At 35.1% G+C, this 19,424-nt stretch overlaps 1 protein-coding gene across 1 annotated transcript; it reads right to left on the bottom strand.

Annotated features, from left to right (window-relative positions):
• Positions 1-1,277: 1,277 nt before the first annotated feature.
• Positions 1,278-18,602, bottom strand: TDO2 (tryptophan 2,3-dioxygenase). Its single transcript, XM_044224674.1, has 12 exons — positions 18,532-18,602; positions 18,204-18,309; positions 16,874-16,964; positions 14,703-14,773; positions 12,936-13,063; positions 11,107-11,293; positions 9,725-9,832; positions 6,601-6,712; positions 5,523-5,580; positions 3,943-4,022; positions 3,101-3,191; positions 1,278-1,431 (listed from the first exon to the last, which is right to left on the bottom strand). The coding sequence occupies exons 1-12, from the start codon at positions 18,564-18,566 to the stop codon at positions 1,278-1,280; spliced, it is 1,221 nt and encodes a 406-aa protein (XP_044080609.1). The 5' UTR covers positions 18,567-18,602.
• Positions 18,603-19,424: the final 822 nt, after the last annotated feature.

Below are 19,424 nucleotides of genomic sequence, written 5' to 3'. Positions count from 1 at the left end.
TGTCTTTAGCCACCATGTTACTTGTCTCTGTATTTTTCAGCTTAGCCACTCTCAGGCACTCTGTACATGTGCACGTGCACACACACACACAATCACACACATGCACAGGGCGTTATAGGTAAAAGCAATTATATGAAATTGTTTATCTAGAGACAAACTAGATGGCATGAACCTCATAAGAAAAAACTTATAATTGAGACCAAAGAATAGTTCAATTCCATCAAGAATTTGCTGCTTGCTTATAATCACCCCAGGTCAAGGTTGATATACATTTGGATTCCTTTGATAAAATTTTGCACTTCCTTTGTAAAAGAAATTCAGCTAAGTATTGCCAATATCCAGGACAATCTAGAAAAAGAAGAATAGAATTCCTGTCTGATCTAAGCCCTTAATCTTATGCTTGTTACTAGAAATGAACTAAATCACTATTTAGTGTGTTTTCTCTTCTCTCTTCTGGAAACAACATTCTTCAATTGAAGGAACTATCACTCTTTCCCAACTTCAATCCTGCACTTACTGCTTCCTAGGGCTGGGAAGAGCACCTTTGACTTTCTGGTCCAGAGGTGCTGGGAGCTGGGACCTTGCTTGAGGAAGGAGCTGGCCTACAACAAGGAAGAAGAAAGCCAACGCCTAGAGAAAAGAAGAGATGAGACACAAAGTCTCCTCCAAGTGTTCCAGGAATATAGTATTCCAGGAACTGGCTCCATCCCCAGGCTCCTCCCAGTTGTTCGAGCTAGTGGAATTGTCCAGCAAGTCCCTTCTGGCAAACTTCAGGTAGATTTCTGCCCTTGGTCATCAAGAGTCCCAATAAATACAAGCAATGTTTCCAAAACAATATATGGAAAAGAGACTGATTTTTATTATTTCTTAAATTTTTGTGTGTGTGTGTGTGTGTAAGTCTTTGTACACAATGACACATTTTACTCCATAAAATACTTGAAATAGCTGAAGTTTACAAGCCCATTAAATTATGAAATGAGATAATGATTGTGTTAGGTGGTTATACTAAGGTATCAGGGGACACTGAGTTTCAGTAGGAACATCTTCTATGTACAATGTTACCATTCAATTGAATTCACTTCTTAATGCTTAGTTTTATACTATCACAAAAATGAGTTAATAAAATTATTTACAGGATTAAGTCAGAGCACCGCAGTGCTTACCTATATATATACATATACTACAGTAGGACTCTATGTGTATCATGAAAATTCATAGAAAATTTTTAAAAAGACAGGCTGAGAAATTAATGTCTTCATAGATTTTTGCAGATTATTTTAATCCGATTCATCACTGCTGAAGTAAGAGCTGTCACAGTATTCAGCCGTGTAAAGGAACTTATGAATACTTGGGTTCATCTTCGGGATCCAGTGTCGGGGAACCAGATATGTTGAAAGATTAAATAAATCTACAAATACCTTGTACCTGTCACTGGAAAAACACAAATATACAGATGGTGCAGATTTATTAACATGAAATATTTAAAATTTCTCAGATAATGATTTAGTATTTAGTATTATGCTTCATTATACATTATGTATTTTATTTTGTGCATATTATACATGTAATATTAAGGAGTCAAGGAATATTAACATTAAGATCACTTCCTTTTCATTCCACATCCAAAGTTCATGCCCATAAAACAATATTATGTGTTTCATTGATCCTGACCAGGCTGATTCAGACTAAAACCCAGAGTCTTATGATTGTCATGCTACCTTCATAAAGATAAGGTTATGTTCTTATTTCTGACTTTGAAAGGATAATATGCAAAATTTCAAAAACATTTAAGCATACAAAATTCCTAGTTGTTCCTTCGAAAATATTTCCCACCTGAAAAGTAGCTGTCAAGTAACTGACATGAATGGATTAATAAACTGAAATGCCAACTTAGATTCCTAGTAAATATCTACAAATGTGGTTTTAACATTTACAATCACTCTTGTGTGTGTTAGTCAACTGTTTTAACTGTTGCAGTTTTATAGAGAAAGAGCATTTGCCTTTGAGGTCCAATGAGAGCTCAAATTCTGCTCTGTAACTTGCAAACCCATGTGACCTTGAACAAGTTGTCTAAATCTCAGTATCTTGGTTCCAGACCCTGTAAAATAAAAACTACAACCCCTTCTTCTGACCAGGCCTTTGTGAAGACTTCATGAGACGATGGAACACTAGAAATGTTGCAAGTGTTCGTTATTCCCACCATCCACTGATGTATAGGTCCATGTGGTACAATCATTTACTGTTTCATGCTTACAGAATTTATCCCCAGGGAAAGAGAAAATAGGTGATGATCATGAAAATTCAAACCAATGAATTTTATAAGTTGTTTAGTCTTGAGTTTGTCCCTAGGGAAAATGAAAATGTATAAAAAGGATGAAAAATTGAACCTGCGTGTCTTATAACTGTCAATCTTATAGAAACATTAGGAATGAAAACCATGTGCAACGCGAATTTTGGAGACTAAGTGTGAATATCTAATTTGTTCTTGAGCTGATTCTCCCTTTCCAAGGGGCCTTGTAAGTTCCCTGATTTCCATATGTATGCAACTATCTCTATCTCCATCTATAATGTTGGGAACAGTAAATAAATTAACAATATAAATGTCCCATAAATCTCTCTAGTGTGTTTTAAGTGCTAAATAAATCTCAACCTGTTTCCTTGTAAACACCCTCTGGGAACTCTCTGGAGTAGATGAAAGTAGTTTTTATAAAATAGAATCATACCAGAAATCAAGAAATTATTTTTCAGCTGTGTCATCCACCAGGCAAGAGGACTTTAGTGGAATGAATGATAACTGTTTGAATCTAATCTGAACTTTTGAAAATGTTCCTCCCTGGATGAACTCTCTCATATCCTCACAAGTCGTGCGACCACAGGTGCCATGCCCCTTTTCATCTCAGGATCAGAATTATGAAGTTCCAAAATTAAGGATTTTTTAAATGACCTCTCTAATACGAATACCTTCATATAACCAGTATAAATGTGTTGTCAGGAGTTCAGATGGAAGCAAGTATAAATCACATTTCTTAGATAATGTAGGTAGAGAAACCAAAAGTCAGCGATTCCGGCAAGAAAAACAGGTGAATTTCCCCCATCTTACCTCACTGTTGAGCGCAGGTACTGATAGCCAGAGGACCCACCAGTGCCAGCTTTGCTACCCAGCATTCTGTGGACCATGCACACATGGTTATCTAGGCAAACACACAGATTAACTCCATGGATATTTTTCTGCCATTAGTTCTACAATTTGCTAAAAACAAGGGGTTGGTAATGATTATTGCTTCTGAGAAAAGCTTCAGCCCTTATCACTTAGCCATATGGAAGGTTTGCATGTGAGAGCCAGATGAGACCAGTAGGTTGCCTGGCACCCGACTTGGTTCAGGCTATATGCATGTGACTCCATCCAACATAATGATGGACCAGCCTGTGGACACAACAGGGGAAGAGAAGGGCAATATTATGACTTTCACAAGCCCTCACTGCTTTTGCCTTCAGGGGTCCCTTCCTCCATTTAAAGGAGAAAAAATACATATATATGTGTATATACACACACATATATATATATATATATGAATATTTAAAAATTGCATTGGCATAAATATGAATAAGTTATGATTATATATGAAGACATTCTACTTAACCTAAATTTAATTTTTTCTTCTGATTATTAAATAAAACATTTTCATGGGCTCCCACAGAGAGTCTGGGCCTTAGGGACTATGCTTGTTGTGTATAATGGGTAAATGGCCCTGGGAGAAAATAAATGTTGGGTTGATTTAAAAAAAATAGAACACAAAAAAACAAAGTCATTCACCCACAAAGGGGGAAGAAAAGATAGCGGGAAGGAGAGCAGACAGATGAAGAAAAGGAATAAAGGAAAGGATGGGAGGGAAGGATTATTGGGGTTGAGGTGGTAGTGCTGGAAGGGGTGGGAAGACTTACATCTCCACTTAGTCATGAGTGTGTCTATGTCCATGAGAGAAGTCAGCAGCTGAAAGGGCACCTGGAATCTAGGCTCTTCCCTAAAGAAGAAATAATAATGAAAAGAAATCTACTGAAGCAAACCCAATGTGTTCAGAGGCCATGAGTTTTATAATCTGTTGGCCCTGGAAACAAATGTCAACTTTGCTTCTTGAGACCTATAGCAGCCCTGAATTATTCTCAAACTTAGTTTCTTCATCTCAAAAATGAGGATACTATTACTCAACTTATAGCATTTGTTTAAAGGGTCTAGAATATTCCATGTAATGTATGTGAAGTGACCAGGCAGAATCACACCCAACATTGATTGTTATTAAAAGGTAGACATAGGGGAGCCTGGGTGGCTCAGTTGGCTAGGCCTCCAATTCTTGGTTTCAGCTCAGGTCATGATCTCGGAGTCCTGAGATCAACCTTGCATCTGGCTCCATGCTGAGCACAGAGTCTGCTTCATATTCTCCCTCTCCCTGTGCCCCTCCCCTCAACTTGTGCATGCTCTTTCACTCTGTCTCTCAAATAAAAATACAGCTTCTTCTAGGAAAAACTCAAAAACAAAAATTGCTTTTAATTTCCTCTAATACATATTTTTTTTCTTTCTTCATCCATTTATTCAATACTCGCAGTACATTTTCTGCTTCAGATACATAAACTTGAGAGGCATAACTGAGCAGGATTTTAGGAAAAGAGTCAAAAATGTTTTCTTGATGTTTCTGAAGAAATTAATTTGAGAAGTTTTTTCTAAAGATTTTATTTATTTGAGAGAGAGAGGACACGAGCCATGGGGAGGGGTAGAGGGAGAAGCAGACTCCCTGCTGAGGAGGGACCCTGACTCAGAACCTGGTACCAGGACCCTGAGATCGTAGCTGAACCAAAGGCAGATGCTTAACCAACTGAGCCACCCAGGTGCCCCGGAATTTGGGAAGATTAAAACTCAAATAAATACAAGAGGTCCAATAAACAGAGGTTTTGTTTTTAATGTTTGCTAGTGTGCTCTCCATTGTTCTGACACATTTAATTTATGAAACATGAAGATGAGGCCTTCATACACATGGAATGTGAGTAAATGGACATTTAAAGGACACCTCATGCACTTTAGACAGTGAGGACAATTTTACTTGAAGTTGCAAAATAAAGAAGATAACAATTTATAAAGTTGTTTCCACTTTATCTACTTTTTTTAATTTCATAAAACAAAAATAACTACAACATCGTTTAATGATGGAAGATATTCTGTGACAGTTTCTGAGGCTGATTAAACTTTGGCAGTTTAGGACACTTAATGTCATATACTGTAGAATTTAATAAAAAAGATATTTAATTAATTAGTGGGTGTATATATGTATATTTCTATCCACTATAGGGATAAAGTTATACTCTTACTATCTAAAAGACAAAACTAATGAATCTTCACAATTATTTTCTAAGCTTCTCTCTAAAACTTAATGACTTTTTACAACTATGATTGCAGTTTATAAGCTTTATACATGATACATTATCTGTACCCACTCCTCAGCTTCTGTTCTACTCTTCTATTTTGCTTTTACCTGTAAAAATAGATCATCAAGGCCCCCTGAAGTGCTCTGTATGACAGTCGTCTTTCACCTATAGGATACATAGTGAGTTTCAATTTAATGAGGAATTTAGGGAAGTCACATTAATTTGGCATCATCACCTTAAATAATTAAGTTTTATATGTTTTTAGAAAACAACGTTTCTATATACGTTTAAATTTTGTATTCCTTAGATTCAAAAAGTAAACTAATATGTATATCTATCTATCTATATATATATAGATAGATAGATATATCTATCTATCTATCTATATATATATATAAACTACTTGGCTTCAAGGAGTACAACCATTATATAAAATCTCATGTGTGTGTTCTACTAAAAGGCTTTGCTCTAGCTGCAGAAAAATAAGTTTTGTTATTCTTCACAGAAGTTGTATATAAAACTGAGACTAACAACCTTAAAGTTTGTAGCATTTCATATTAATTTCATATACTGTTATGCCTTATACCTATGTTAAAAAATAATTTTTACCTCTGCTCATTTGCAAAAGATTTATAAATACTTTGTAATGAAAGTTCCAAATACTAATGAACACAAAACTTTCAAACATATAAAAGAAGAGTTAAATATGAAGGCATTGATAACACTGGTCAATGAACTTCAGAAAATAATAGCCTTACAATAGTTATGTTAGAAAGTCTAAATATGTGCTCTCTCTGGTCTCCTTGGGAAACTGATTTTCTCTGCAAAGCCACCCTTGCCCTCATAATACTTATTCCTCTGCTCTGTACTACTGTACTGTTTATAATTACACTGCTTTTCTTCATTTCCATGCCTATTACATTGTGAACTAAATTGCAAAATAATATCTGATTTCTCCTGGTATCCTGAATGTCTGACACATATTATGAAATCTTCTGACTACATCTTTGAGATAGATTGGGCATGTAAACTTACCACTTAATGTTATAACAGATAAAATTAAATCAGTTCTTGATTCTATGAGTGTAATATAAATTTTCATTTTAGTTCCCGCATGTAAGATTTGATATTTTGATCTCATAGTCATACATCCTGGGGAAAGGATGCTTAGAATAAAATACTCACCCTTACTATAGAGATGTTCATGACGCTTCTCATCAAACAAGGAGAGTAATACCTCTTTTTGTTTCTGAAACTCAGCCATTTGTTCCTCTTTTTCTTCTGACTCTTCCTTAGCCTTGGAGGAAGATATCACATTAATATCCCCAAAAAAGGGGAATCTTATTTCATAGATTCTTATTTCAGAAAACATGTCTTCTGAGAAATAGACTCACCAGGAGCAGAAAGGGTGCACTTGGAATATTTACCACATCATCTAATACAACTTGGAAACTGTAGCTTATGAGATGGGTTTTTTCCTACTGGTACTATCCTTCTATTCATTTATATGACTTGTTAATCTCGAATATTATTTTCATAAATATCATGAGAAATGGATTCAGATGGGCAAAACTGCAGATAACTATAAGTGACTGACAACGTTCTAATTTTAGACAGCTATTTTTTAAAACAGAAAGTAAAGTAATTTCACTTAGGAAAAAATAAGACTTTCTAGTCAAAAAAACTATCCAATTAAAATTCTATATTCAGTATTATATATTGTAAGTATGATTTTTTTAGACTTTTTCCACCCTCAGATATTTTTTCATTTGCTATCTATTGATTCATTTAAAGAAATTCTTATAGTTCTGCCTACTTACAACTCAATTCAGCTGAAGCAAAAATCAGTTAAGTCAATTATTTTTAGTTTGAACAATCACTCATGTGGTGAGAACTTGAAAGCACATTATTATCAATTAATTACTCATTTATTTAGTAAATGTCATGCTAAGGTAATAGAGATAAAATCATGAGCAAAAATTGAGTTCCCTGATCTCATGCAGTACATCATCTGGTGGGAATAAGACATTGAACAAATAATCACCTAGTCATTACATTGCAAGTATGGACAGTACAAAGCAGGAGCCATATAATGTCATGATAACTTACAGTAGTCACGAGGTCAAGAGAGATCTTTTTTGTAAAGATATATTTATTTAAGAGAAAGAAAGAGAGAGAGAGAGTGCAAGGAGAGGGCTGGGGACGGGGGAGAGAGAAAGAATCTCAAGCCGACTGCCTGCTGATCAAAAACCCTGATTCCAGGACTCTGAGACCAAGACCTGAGCCAAAATCAAGAGTTGGATTCTCAACAGACTGCACGACCTAGACGCCCCAGGGGGAGATGATCTTTCTGAAGAAGTTCTCCTTGAACTTGAAGAATGGAATGAATTACCTGGGGAAGAATATTTCAAGCCCAGAGAATAACATGAAAAAGAGCCTGTGGTGATAAATTAAAGAACTAAATTCATCTTAAAGAAATTCAATATGGTTGGGCCACATGAGATCATGAATCACTTTGAAGAAAGGCTATGTTAAAGGTATTTATCTTTATTTTAAAAACAATAAGAAGGAAATTCTGTGAAATGTGTAAGCATGATGATTCGCACACCTGTACCCCTGGGACAAATAATACATTACATGTTAAAAATAATTTTAAAAAATTTTAAAAATTAAAAACTAAAATACCTACTGTTAAAAAAACAATATGGAGGAACAAACACGTTTCATGCAAAAGCAGAACGTGATCAGATCTGCATTTTGAGAAGACTGCTCAAACTGTGGTATGTAAAATAAATTGGAATGGAGTCCTACTGGGGAGAAGTAAAGGATAGTTTAGAGAAATTACAAGACCAGGTGAAAAACAAGAGTGGTTTGGATTTGACTAAGAGTGATAGATAAAATGGAGGTACCTGAGAGCTATTCAGAAGGTGAAATTTGTAGGATTTGGTGATAAGTTGAAGAAGTGATTGAGGAAGAGGGAGGTGCCAACGATCAATTATACATTGCAGACTTGACAAATTAGGTGGTTTGTAAGGGAAAAATTTCTTCAATTTGTAAAAGACTGAGTTGATAGGAGCATGGAAGGAGGAGAGAATTTTTTAAGTGTAGTTTTATGGTTATGTTTTTGAGAGGACCAGGAGGAGATTATAAAGTAGGGTGTGAAATATGTAATTTGAAATTTAAAGAGCTATCTATGCTGGAGATGAATGTTTGAGAGTTATGGTTTAGAAGCAGATATTAAAACAGTGGGTATGAGTGAGTTCATGTGGTGAGAGTACAGAGAGAGAATAAAAAGTGTCTAAGCCAATGCATTGGGAAATCCCACCATATATCAGTTGGAGAAGAAAATTGAGCCAGTAAAGGGGACAAATCAAGACAATAAGGGCCAGAGAATTAAAGGAAGGCAATGTCATGCCAAACCAAGGGGAAAGAAAATATCCAAGAAAGAATAAGTAGTCATTATTGAATGCCACTAGGAGATGAGGTAAAATGAAAATGGCCATCGGATTTATATACCTGGAGGCCATCTGTGAATGAGGGGACAAGAAGACAGACTGGATTGGGTTGAGGATTAGATGATAAAGAAATACCTACACTAACCATGTTCTAACTACCCTACAGATATTCACCAATTTAATGCTCATAATAGTCCTACAAGGACGATACTCTTACTTTCTATTTTCCTATTGGTGAAAGTGAAGCGAAGAGAGTTTAAGTAACAGAAGTTCCATGTCAGTCATTAAGGTGTGAAGCTGGAACTTGAACCTATGCAGTGTGACTGACTTAAAAGTTCCAGCTTTAAGTACTACCTGATGCAGCCTCTCCAGATATAGAACTGGAACAATTCTTTCAAGAAATGTAGTCATGAAGAGAAGATGAGAAATGAAGAATCAACAGTAACATTCTTAAGATGAAAGAAATTTGAACTGAGAGCCAGTAGGAAGGGCCCTGCAAATATGTATGGGTCCTGGGAAAACTATATGGTTAAATATATTTGGTTGACTAGTCTTTTGTGAGCCTACTTCTGTCTAGAATTGGTCACAGTATGAAATATTCAATACAAGTTAAAAGGTCTATTAGTCTGATATATTTATCAAAAACAAAATCTTATCTATAATGAACTTCTTAATTTAGTTTTTATGATATGTAAATAAAATAAAATTTATTATGTAATTTATTTCTTACAGATACATTTATGAAAGGAAAAGAATATAAGGAAAATGGAAGTTTAAGAGAAAATTGGAGATTTGTTAAATTCTCAATATTTCATCTGTTATAAACTTATATTTAGTTATGGCATCATAAATACCTGAATTCTTGTGAATTCTTCCTCCAGGCCCTTCACAATGTTGTTTTCAAACTTTCCCCAGAAGTTAAATCCATGTGGCTCTAAACCTGGTGTTCTTTCCAGCCATGCCTGAAGTATTTTTTAAGTAAATAAGTTATAAAATTTAAAATATGTAAAATACATTGCGCCTAACATCTACGAACTTGAAACAGGAAATTTTCTTAATTTTGAGAAACATTTGTCACATGTTTTTTGTATGTAAATATTAGTTTTTCTTCTATTTCATTTAAAGAATAGCAATTTATTATATTTCACTTCTTAATCTTTAAAGCAATCATATCGATAAGTATTTTCTCTTTATTTGTTAAGAAACAGATTATTACAGAAATCCTAACATTGTTCTATAAATCTATGAACATATCTAAATGTTGTTTGAATGAAGTCTTCTGGTTTATTCTCAAAATACCTTATGGCTTAGGAGCTGAAGGATGTAGGAACATGGTATACTTAGCAACTTTGAAATCAATTAATAACTTGATTATTTTAAGAGTCCATAAGACTTTTTAAAAAAATGTACTTTAATTTCAGGAGAGTGAACATATACAAGATTTTTTAATGTAAAAATGAAACAAAATTCATGCATCTCTGTGGATTCTTATTTAACCTATTTTTCATTTTGAAATTAGCTTTGTGATTCTTTCTTCCTCTATCTTTATGAGTTGTTCTGGCATTAGATACAATGTATTGACCTAAATCCACATTTACAATACTGAGGGGATTAGTGTGCAGAGTAGAAGTCCCTAAAAGAAAATGTTAATTTGCAAAGGTAAAAAACAAAAAAACAGAAAACAAAACAAAACCAAAAAAAAACCTCTTGTGAAGGAAATTAGGACCATATAAACTTTATTTAATAATTTACTTATGAAGAAACAGTAATCCTTTAAGACCTTTTATAGACCCATAGGGAATTAAGTTACGAAGAGAACAAATTCTGAAGACTATACTCTTCGTAATTTAATTGAGAAAAATACACAACGTGTAGAACTGCTCAATAGTGGAATATTTTAAAGAAGTAAACCTCATTTAATAATTGACTACACTCAGCTTAAAAATCAGCTAATTAAATGTGGTTTAGTAGGCTTGCTTAAAAGAATTATTTTTTATAAGATGAAGTTATTAAATATTAACACAGCTGATTATATAAATATTGCTGAAACTCTCAGGAGAGTTCTTTATATTTTAAATATTTTAATTAGTTGAGTTTAAGTATTTTTATAAGTTCTTCTGCTTTAATTTACAATGAATGTGACAAAACACTTCAGTTTTAAAATTTTTGATCTAACAGAAACTAAATTAACAAGAGGCAGGGAGTAAGACTTCAAAGATAATATGTGAGTATGTACCTCCACTAGCTGCAGTAGTGTTTTCTCTTGCTCCGACTTAAGTAGCAGTTCGTTATCTTCTCCTTTGAAGTTATCACGATAATGTCTTCTGTTGTAAGGGACCCTCAAACTCTGAAGGACACCTATCTTGTTTTCTAAGAGTCGGAATTGCAAACTCTGGAAGCCTGATGCTGGAGATAAGTACTCTCTGGATAAATGGAGGAAAGCAAGAGAAGAGAAAGAAGAGGAGGGTTGACATTGTAAATCACTGTTGTGCTTTCTTCTACTGAGAGGTCATCAGTTCTATTCTCTTAGGTATCACCAAGAACAGGGACACCACTGCCTAGAGTTGGACCTGCGATTTGATCTTACTGAAGAAAGAAAATTGAGCCTCCTAAACATCATTATTGCTGACAATTAATCGATTTAAAGATGGAGTGTGTACACAGTGTGAGAAATGTCATATATGCATGTGCATATGTATATACATAAACACACACATACATATATACACATATATGTTTATGTGTTTGTGTACTAATTTTTTCCTGAGATAAAGACACGTGGACATTGTGCAATATTTCCTATTCTGTAGTACTAAAAGATTTTTAGTACTTTACAGATTCAATCCCTCCTAAAAGTTATATTCTTAGATATCATCATTGATTTCACTATCTAGCATCATTATGAACACAATGAGATATTATCAGTAAAACAAATGAGATATTGCCTGACACAAAATAAGCAATCAAAAAATGTTATTACTTCCACTCCACAGTGACCCAGACTCTTATATCCTTCTAAGTTTCCTTCATCTAATTGGTTTTAAGACTTCAATTTTTTTAAAACCACCATAAAGGAATTTTACTACATTTCTACTTGACTATCACACATGTTTGAGACACTGCCTATTATATGATTAAATGCACCCAATGTTCTTAAGAAAAGCTCTTCTATGATTTTGGTACAAAAAAACTTAAAAAAAAAATATATATATATATGGCTTAGGCTACCTGGAAATGCAGTGCTAACATTTATAGTTCAATCCATAACTTAAATTGACACTTTTGCTGACAGGTTTCCTGTCAACTCTTGTTTCTCTTTTATTTTTAGTTTGAAATTTTTATAAAAATTTAGTTAGATATGTTGTGTCAGTGATGTTGCCATTTTGATAAGTTATCTAAAATTCTTTTTAATGGCTTTTCAACCTTTGGGTAAGATCAAGCGTAAAATCCTTTTAAGATAAAAACAGGGCACACAACAATGAATTGAAATTAATCGATCATATTATGTTCACATGTAAAAGTGAGTGAAGGAATATTTTTATTAACTTTTATTAACTCAAATACTTTGTGATTAAGACTCCTTCATGTTTGTAGCAGCACAGTGTCAGTGGGACAGGCTTTTTACACAAAACACATGTTCCTCTTTTACCCTATAGGGATTAAAGGGTAAATGCCGCTGCCGCCTTTTTTTTTTTTTTTAAGTTAACAACTTTTTTTTATTATGTTCAGTTAGTCTCTATATAGAATGTCATTAGTTTCTGTTCTTTTTTTTTTAAGATTTTATTTATTTATTTGACAGAGAGAGAAATCATAAGTAGGCAGAGAGGCAGGCAGAGAGGGGGAAGCAGGATCCCTGCTGAGCAGAGAGCCCCATGTAGGGCTCCATCCCAGGACCCTGAGATCATGATCTGAGCCGAAGGCAGAGTCTTAACTCACTGAGCCACCCAGGCACCCCTAGAATGTCATTAGTTTTTGATGTAGTGTTCAATGTAACACCCAGTGCACATCACAACATGTGCCCTCCTTAATGTCCATCACCCTTCTTACAAAGCCACCAGTCCACACCTGAAGTCATTGAAGTCCAAGGGCGTCATGGTTTCCAGGACCGAAAACTGCTGTACTAGTAGTTTCAGGATCACTGCCACCCGGTGCATCCGAGTAACAACCTTCAGCATGTTCCTTTCGTCCCTGACCTGATGGTTAAGAAATGAAACATCAAGTAATCAATCCTGTTTTCTGGGAGATACAATAGACTATCAACAACAGTGTACCTCTATGTACTTTCTCTATTTTTATTTTATTTTATTTATTTATTTGACAGAGATCACAAGTATGCAGAGAGGCAGACAGAGACAGAGAGGAGGAATCAGGCTCCCTGCTGAGCAGAGAGCCTGATGTGAGGCTAGATTCTAGGATCCTGAGATCATGACCGAGCAAAAGGCAGAGGCTTAACCCACTGAACCACCCAGGCACCCCGAACTTTTAAAGTTCTCTATTTTAAAGAGAAACATGGGAATTAAAAATTGAGTTAGAGAGGAGAAAAGAGTTGGGAAAAATTGGAAGGGGAGGTGAAGCATTAGAGACTATGTATGGACTCTGAAAAACAATCTGAGGGTTTTGAAGGGGCAGGGGGTGGGAGGTTGGGGTACCAGGTGGTGGGTATTATAGAGGGCACGGATTGCATGGAGCACTGGGTGTGGTGAAAAAATAATGAATACTGTTATGCTGAAAATAAATAAATTTAATTAAAAAAATAGAAAAAAAATTGCCATAAACATATATTGAATTAATAGCCACTTTGAGTTGTGTGTGAAGATTGTATGTAAAAGAGGAGTCATTTCTATTTCTTTAAAAAGAGAAAATTATATGGGGGCACCTGGGTGGCTCAGTGGGTTAAGCCGCTGCCTTCGGCTCAGGTCATGATCTCAGGGTCCTGGGATCGAGTCCCGCATCGGGCTCTCTGATCAGCAGGGAGCCTGCTTCCCTCTCTCTCTCTGCCTGCCTCTCCAACTACTTGTGATTTCTCTCTGTCAAATAAATACATAAAATCTTTAAAATGCAAACTATTAAAAAAAGAGAGAGAAAATTATATGGAAGCAAATGAGAGGACAATTTCGGAACACAACAGCCACTGATGTCAAAGTAAATCTCTCTCTTAGTTGGCTTTGAGGAATAAAGATGGAGGAAACATGGCAACTTCTGGGTGAAGATTAAGCAACACCTGGATAAATCTGCTTTTTACCAAGAGCCTTAAAGTGGCCATTAACATAAGTGGGGAGAGCGCTCCATCCCAAGACCCTGGGATCATGACCTGAGCAGAGAGCAGACCCTTATCTGACTGTGCCACTCAGGTGTCCTCTTTTTCTTTCTTCTACCACTCTCTTCTTCTTTTTGTTTCACTTTCCTCATCATTGTTCCTATCTCCCCATAGCAAGTATTCATTAGAAATAACATCTTGAAAGAAAACACACACACACACACACTCACATACACACACACACAAAATATAATTCTGGTACCTATTATTTAAAGGATCTATATTAGCTATTTTGGCAATCTACCATCATATATAACAACTTTCTTTAAGGGCAAAAAAAAAAAATCGAGTTCAAAACAAGAGGACTGAAACTGAAATTTGAATCTTAAAGCAATGTGCAGCTCTTGGGTAACAGGCACTGAAAAAGTATGACTACACACTTGTCCACTCAGAAAGATTTTTTAAATGTTTCCATTAAGTAATAATTCCATCATTTAGTCATAAGTTTTACAAATTAACAGTATTCTACATTCCCAAAAAAAGTATAAATCCAACATTGTGACATGAGAACTCACATGGCCATTCTGAAAGATCTCTCGAACAGAATCTAATTCCCAGAGGATTTGCTTAAACCAGAGTTCATAAGCTGCAATGAGAAAAATCATTATCAACCAAAAAATGGTAGCATTTTTTACCATAATTATGTAAGAGACAGAGTCAACACATCAAAAAAGAAATAAATGTAATTTTAAAACAATAAATGCTAATATGTTATATTTATACTACAAACAAATATTAGTGTTAATGTTATGATAGTCTTCTTTCATTGAATGTTTTACTATGCCAACCATGTTTTCTATATGCTTCATATTCATTATTATTATTTTGACTTCTTTCAACAAATAAATTGTCTAGGTCTTTTAAGATATAGCACATAATCTAATTCCAATTTCCTGTGTGGAAGCTGGAGGTTTATGGAAAAGCAGAAGTGACACTTATCTCCATTCCATACTGAGATATTAATAATCACTAACCTGAAGAATATGACAAAATTTTGTCTTCTGGACGCTTAGAATATTATGGGGAGGACAAGCTTGTGAATAGTACCTAGCACAGTGCTTGCATAAGATAAACATTGGGTGATCATTTTATGAATAAATGAACTAAATAGCCAGTGTAGTCATTAGATGAGCATAGAATATCAAAAATCTTAGAGATATCTGGTGTGTTCTATTTGGTGCTATTGTATGGGTAAAGGCTATGGCTAAGTGGAGGAATCAGATCATAATTTTAAATTATATTTAGGAAGACTTCCAGGAATCTAATTTTCATATCTGGACCAAGAGAAAATCAAATATTTATTCATCAGTTTCTGTATCTTTTTATTCAGGTTTAACTTCGTGTGCCTAGTTCCATGACCCACTGACCATGAGCCATAACTGAAGGATGAGAGGACAGTCTCCTTATCAAATCATGATGGTTCCCATTTGTTGTATGCTTATCTTGTGCAAGACTCCTTGGGCTAAGTGTTCGATGCACATGAGCTCATTTTATCTTCACAAAACTCTATGAATAAGAAGATAAAATAATTGTCTCCATTTTACAGATGGAGAAAGAGAATTATTGCTCAAGAAATCTGACCAAGGCCACATAAATTTACAGTGGTAAAGAGAGGAATCTAAACAATTTTCTGATTCCAAATATGTGCTACCCTGCCATGATTCCCCTTCTATTGATTTTTGTCTTAGTCTAAATCACCAATAAAAATGTTAACATGAAAACAGGAGAGGTGATACATCAACTCAATTATTTTCCACCTTCATCTTTTTACTCCAAGGAGCTGATCATTTTAACCAGTCAGTGAAGCAAGCAGTCATTTGAGGAAAAGACACAAAGAACAGGTAGGGAAAGAAAACATGTCTCGAAATGGAGCACTGACTAGTATGAATCGTTGAACCTGGTCAGACAGAGGACACTATTATGCCTCCAACAATCTTAGAGTAAATCTTTATATGCTGGGGTCACAGACCTCTTTAAGACACATATTCATGAAATTCTGCACACAATTTCAATGAGTCAGGTACTTTCCAAACTCCTGAAATCATGGATTGCTACATTAAAAACCATTGCCCAGAAGTAAAAAGACTGGAGAGAATAAATGCACACTTTAGACAAATTTTATATTTTTGTTTAGTACTAGATCTATATATAATTATGTAAAGTCACAATAAATTTGAATGTCTAATTCTTGAAAATAGTTTATTTATTTTGGGGGAGGGGGTGGGGCAGAGAAAGGAGTAGAGAGAGAATCTCCAGCAGACTCTCCACCCAACAAGTAGCCTGATGTGGGGCTCCCTCCCACAACCCTGAGATCATGATCTCAGCTGAAATCAGGAGTCTGAGAGTTGGTCACTCAACCAACTGAGCCACCCATACACCCTTTGATTTAAAGTTCCAAGCTGAAAAACAGTACCATCTTATCTTGCAAATTCCTTGTGAATTCCAAGAGATAGAAAGTTCCCTTGGATTTAAGAGCTAAAGTTCTACCTGATCCAATTAGCAGCCAAGTAACTTAAAGAAGACTGTTACAAATTCTAGAGGGATGCGTTATGAGAATTTACCCGGCAGCAAAATATTCTGAAGCGTTTCTAAGGGAAGTGATTCCTTGATCTTTCAGCATGCTTTCCTCATTATCGTGGGGAAATGCCTGTGGTATAGTTACCATCTAATCTTTTGTGCAACTTACCTTGATGAGTTATGATAAAAAGATGTTCATCATGGATTTTATTTCCTTTTATTTCACTTTGAAGTTCCTGTGCATTCAAAACCTTTTCCAACTTTAAACAAAACAAACAAACAAACAAAAAAAGACAGTCTAATTTTGTATAAACTTCCAGTTATAGGATGGACAAGTTATAGGGATCTAATGTACAGCACAGTGATTATAGTTAATAAACTTTATTATATTCTTGAAACTTGCTAAGAGAGTAGGTCTTAAATGTCTTCACCACAAAAAAAAAAAAAGTGATTATGTGATACAAAGCAGATGTTAGCTAATGTTATGGTGATAATCATTTTGCCATATATGTGTGTCAAATTAACATGTTATATACCTTAAGTTTACACAATGTTATACATCCATTATATCTCAATAAAGCTGAAAAAAATTTAAAAAAAAAGAAAAATTAATTTTGAAATTGTAAATCTTTTTAATCAATTTTAATAAGAAGTAGAATACAATATCGGAAAAAAAATCTCCAAATTCCCAAATTCTCTAGAAGCTATCTTTTAAACAATTCCTGAGTCTTAATCATAAAGAATGAGTTAAATTTATGATTTTTATTCTCTTCAGAACAACTTGTATTGGGTAGGATTCTATGTAACAAATACAACTGTACTCAACGAGAAATCATAACCCTTTTATCTCTTGAAATGAATATGATAAAAGCTTGGTAACTTACTTAGCTCACTGTTTATCTTCTACTCTTTTATCCCTCAAAGAACCTATTCTAAGAATATTTTAACATTCTTTATCAGCTCATCCTTAGAAACCCATCAATGAAAGCACCAAAGGCTCCAAACATTTCACTTTTTAAAAAATATAGAAGACAAACAGGCCACATTTATGATCTCCAAATACTGCATTTGTAATATTCTTCTTGCATTTACTAATGATTTTAAGAAAACATGTGTCTTCAACATTTCTACTTTCCAATAAGGGATTTAAAAAACATCATCTTTTTGGATACATTTGCAATTATCCAGGCTGGGATATACAGACCATGTCCTATCTATGCAAGCTGTGCAATGTCTGCCAGTTATCTCCACTTTATCTTATAATTTACGCTCTTCTGCTTAAGATTCTGCACTCTGCTTGGACCGTACCTCTATCAGGTGAATTTTCATATAGGAGTCACCTGAATTGTGCTAACAAAAGTCGAAAAGCATACATCTGTGTCTTTACATCCAGAAAACTTTTTGGTGATTGAGAAAAACAAAAGAAAACATCCAAAACATGAAAATGTCACTTCGCAGAATTTAGCACCTAACCATGAAAGCTAAGCTCTACCACTTACGTGCAGGTAGTTTCCATAAATAAGTCCTCCTTTGCTGGCTTTATTCACACCGGTTTGTGATTTGTCTTCTTCATTGCCTTCTATGGATAATTTTTTAAAAGCCCCTCTGCAGATTTAATAAGGGAGAAGAAAAACAGGAGATCTTGAGAAAGCATAATAACTAATAATATGAGAGAAGAAAATTCTCTCGCTAATTGATTTTGGAGGAGATTTTTAACAAGAGAAGAAGGATGGCAATTTTGAATGCTTTTGAAATTCAGAAATTGCAGTGTTCTTACTTGGCATTTCTAAGATCCTGACCATCCTTCAAATAGAGGTAAATACTCACCCAAAGTTGTTTCCTAAAAATGGGCACCCACTCATGGTGAAAACACACCGTCTGTGAAGCACTGGTTTGACTCTAGAACGATATCATTGACCTTCCTAGATGTTCTCCAGCTGCCTTTTATCTCTCCTGCTCTCTCTGAACCAGCCAATCAGCCCTCCCTGTGTGCTCTTAGGTAGGCTCTCGTTTCAATTGGGACAGAAGCTGAACTCTGTAAACTTTGGAGAGGATCCGTGTTGGGGACAGTATGTTTGCTAAAAGAAGTGAGCATTCTGCCAGACCAAATCATTTGACTAGCTAAGTTCTGCTTTTATATCCAAAATAACAAACATTAAATGTATCAACGGAGGCCAAATTTTAAAAATGGCATTGAGTTACTCTATTCCAAGGACACACTTGGCATAGTGTTAGCATATATAATATAGTGAGCTTGTAAAAAAAACAAATATTTAGTCTCTCAGTTTCAGATTGGGATATTCTTGTAACTGCTAAGCCAACAGCTGACCTGGAGCGTGACAGAGGCAGGGTTCATGCACAAATCCCATTTCCATCTCATTTTTACTGTTTGTCTGGCCTAAATCTCATCTAATTAGCAGCAGTTGGGCTGCTGTATTTAAAAAAAAATTTTTTAATCTTTTCATTTGAGAGAGATACGGAGACAGAGTAAGCACAAGCAGGAGGAGGAGCAGAGGAAGAGGGAGAAGCAGACTCCCCACTGAGTTGGGAGCCCGACAGGGGGCTCGATTCCAGGACCCCAGGTCATGACCTGAGCAGAAGGCAGATGCTTAATCTGCTGAGCAACCCAGGCACCCTGCAGGCTGCTGTATTGTATTGGAACTTACATGGACATCATTCATTTACTGTTTACCTGTAGCACAGCAATTATAGGAACCTGG

This window comes from Neovison vison, chromosome 11 (genome assembly GCF_020171115.1).
Source record: "Neovison vison isolate M4711 chromosome 11, ASM_NN_V1, whole genome shotgun sequence".
Lineage (NCBI taxonomy): Eukaryota > Metazoa > Chordata > Mammalia > Carnivora > Mustelidae > Neogale > Neogale vison.
The sequence above is the reverse complement of the archived record's forward strand: the minus strand, read 5'-3'. Positions and strand labels throughout refer to the sequence as shown.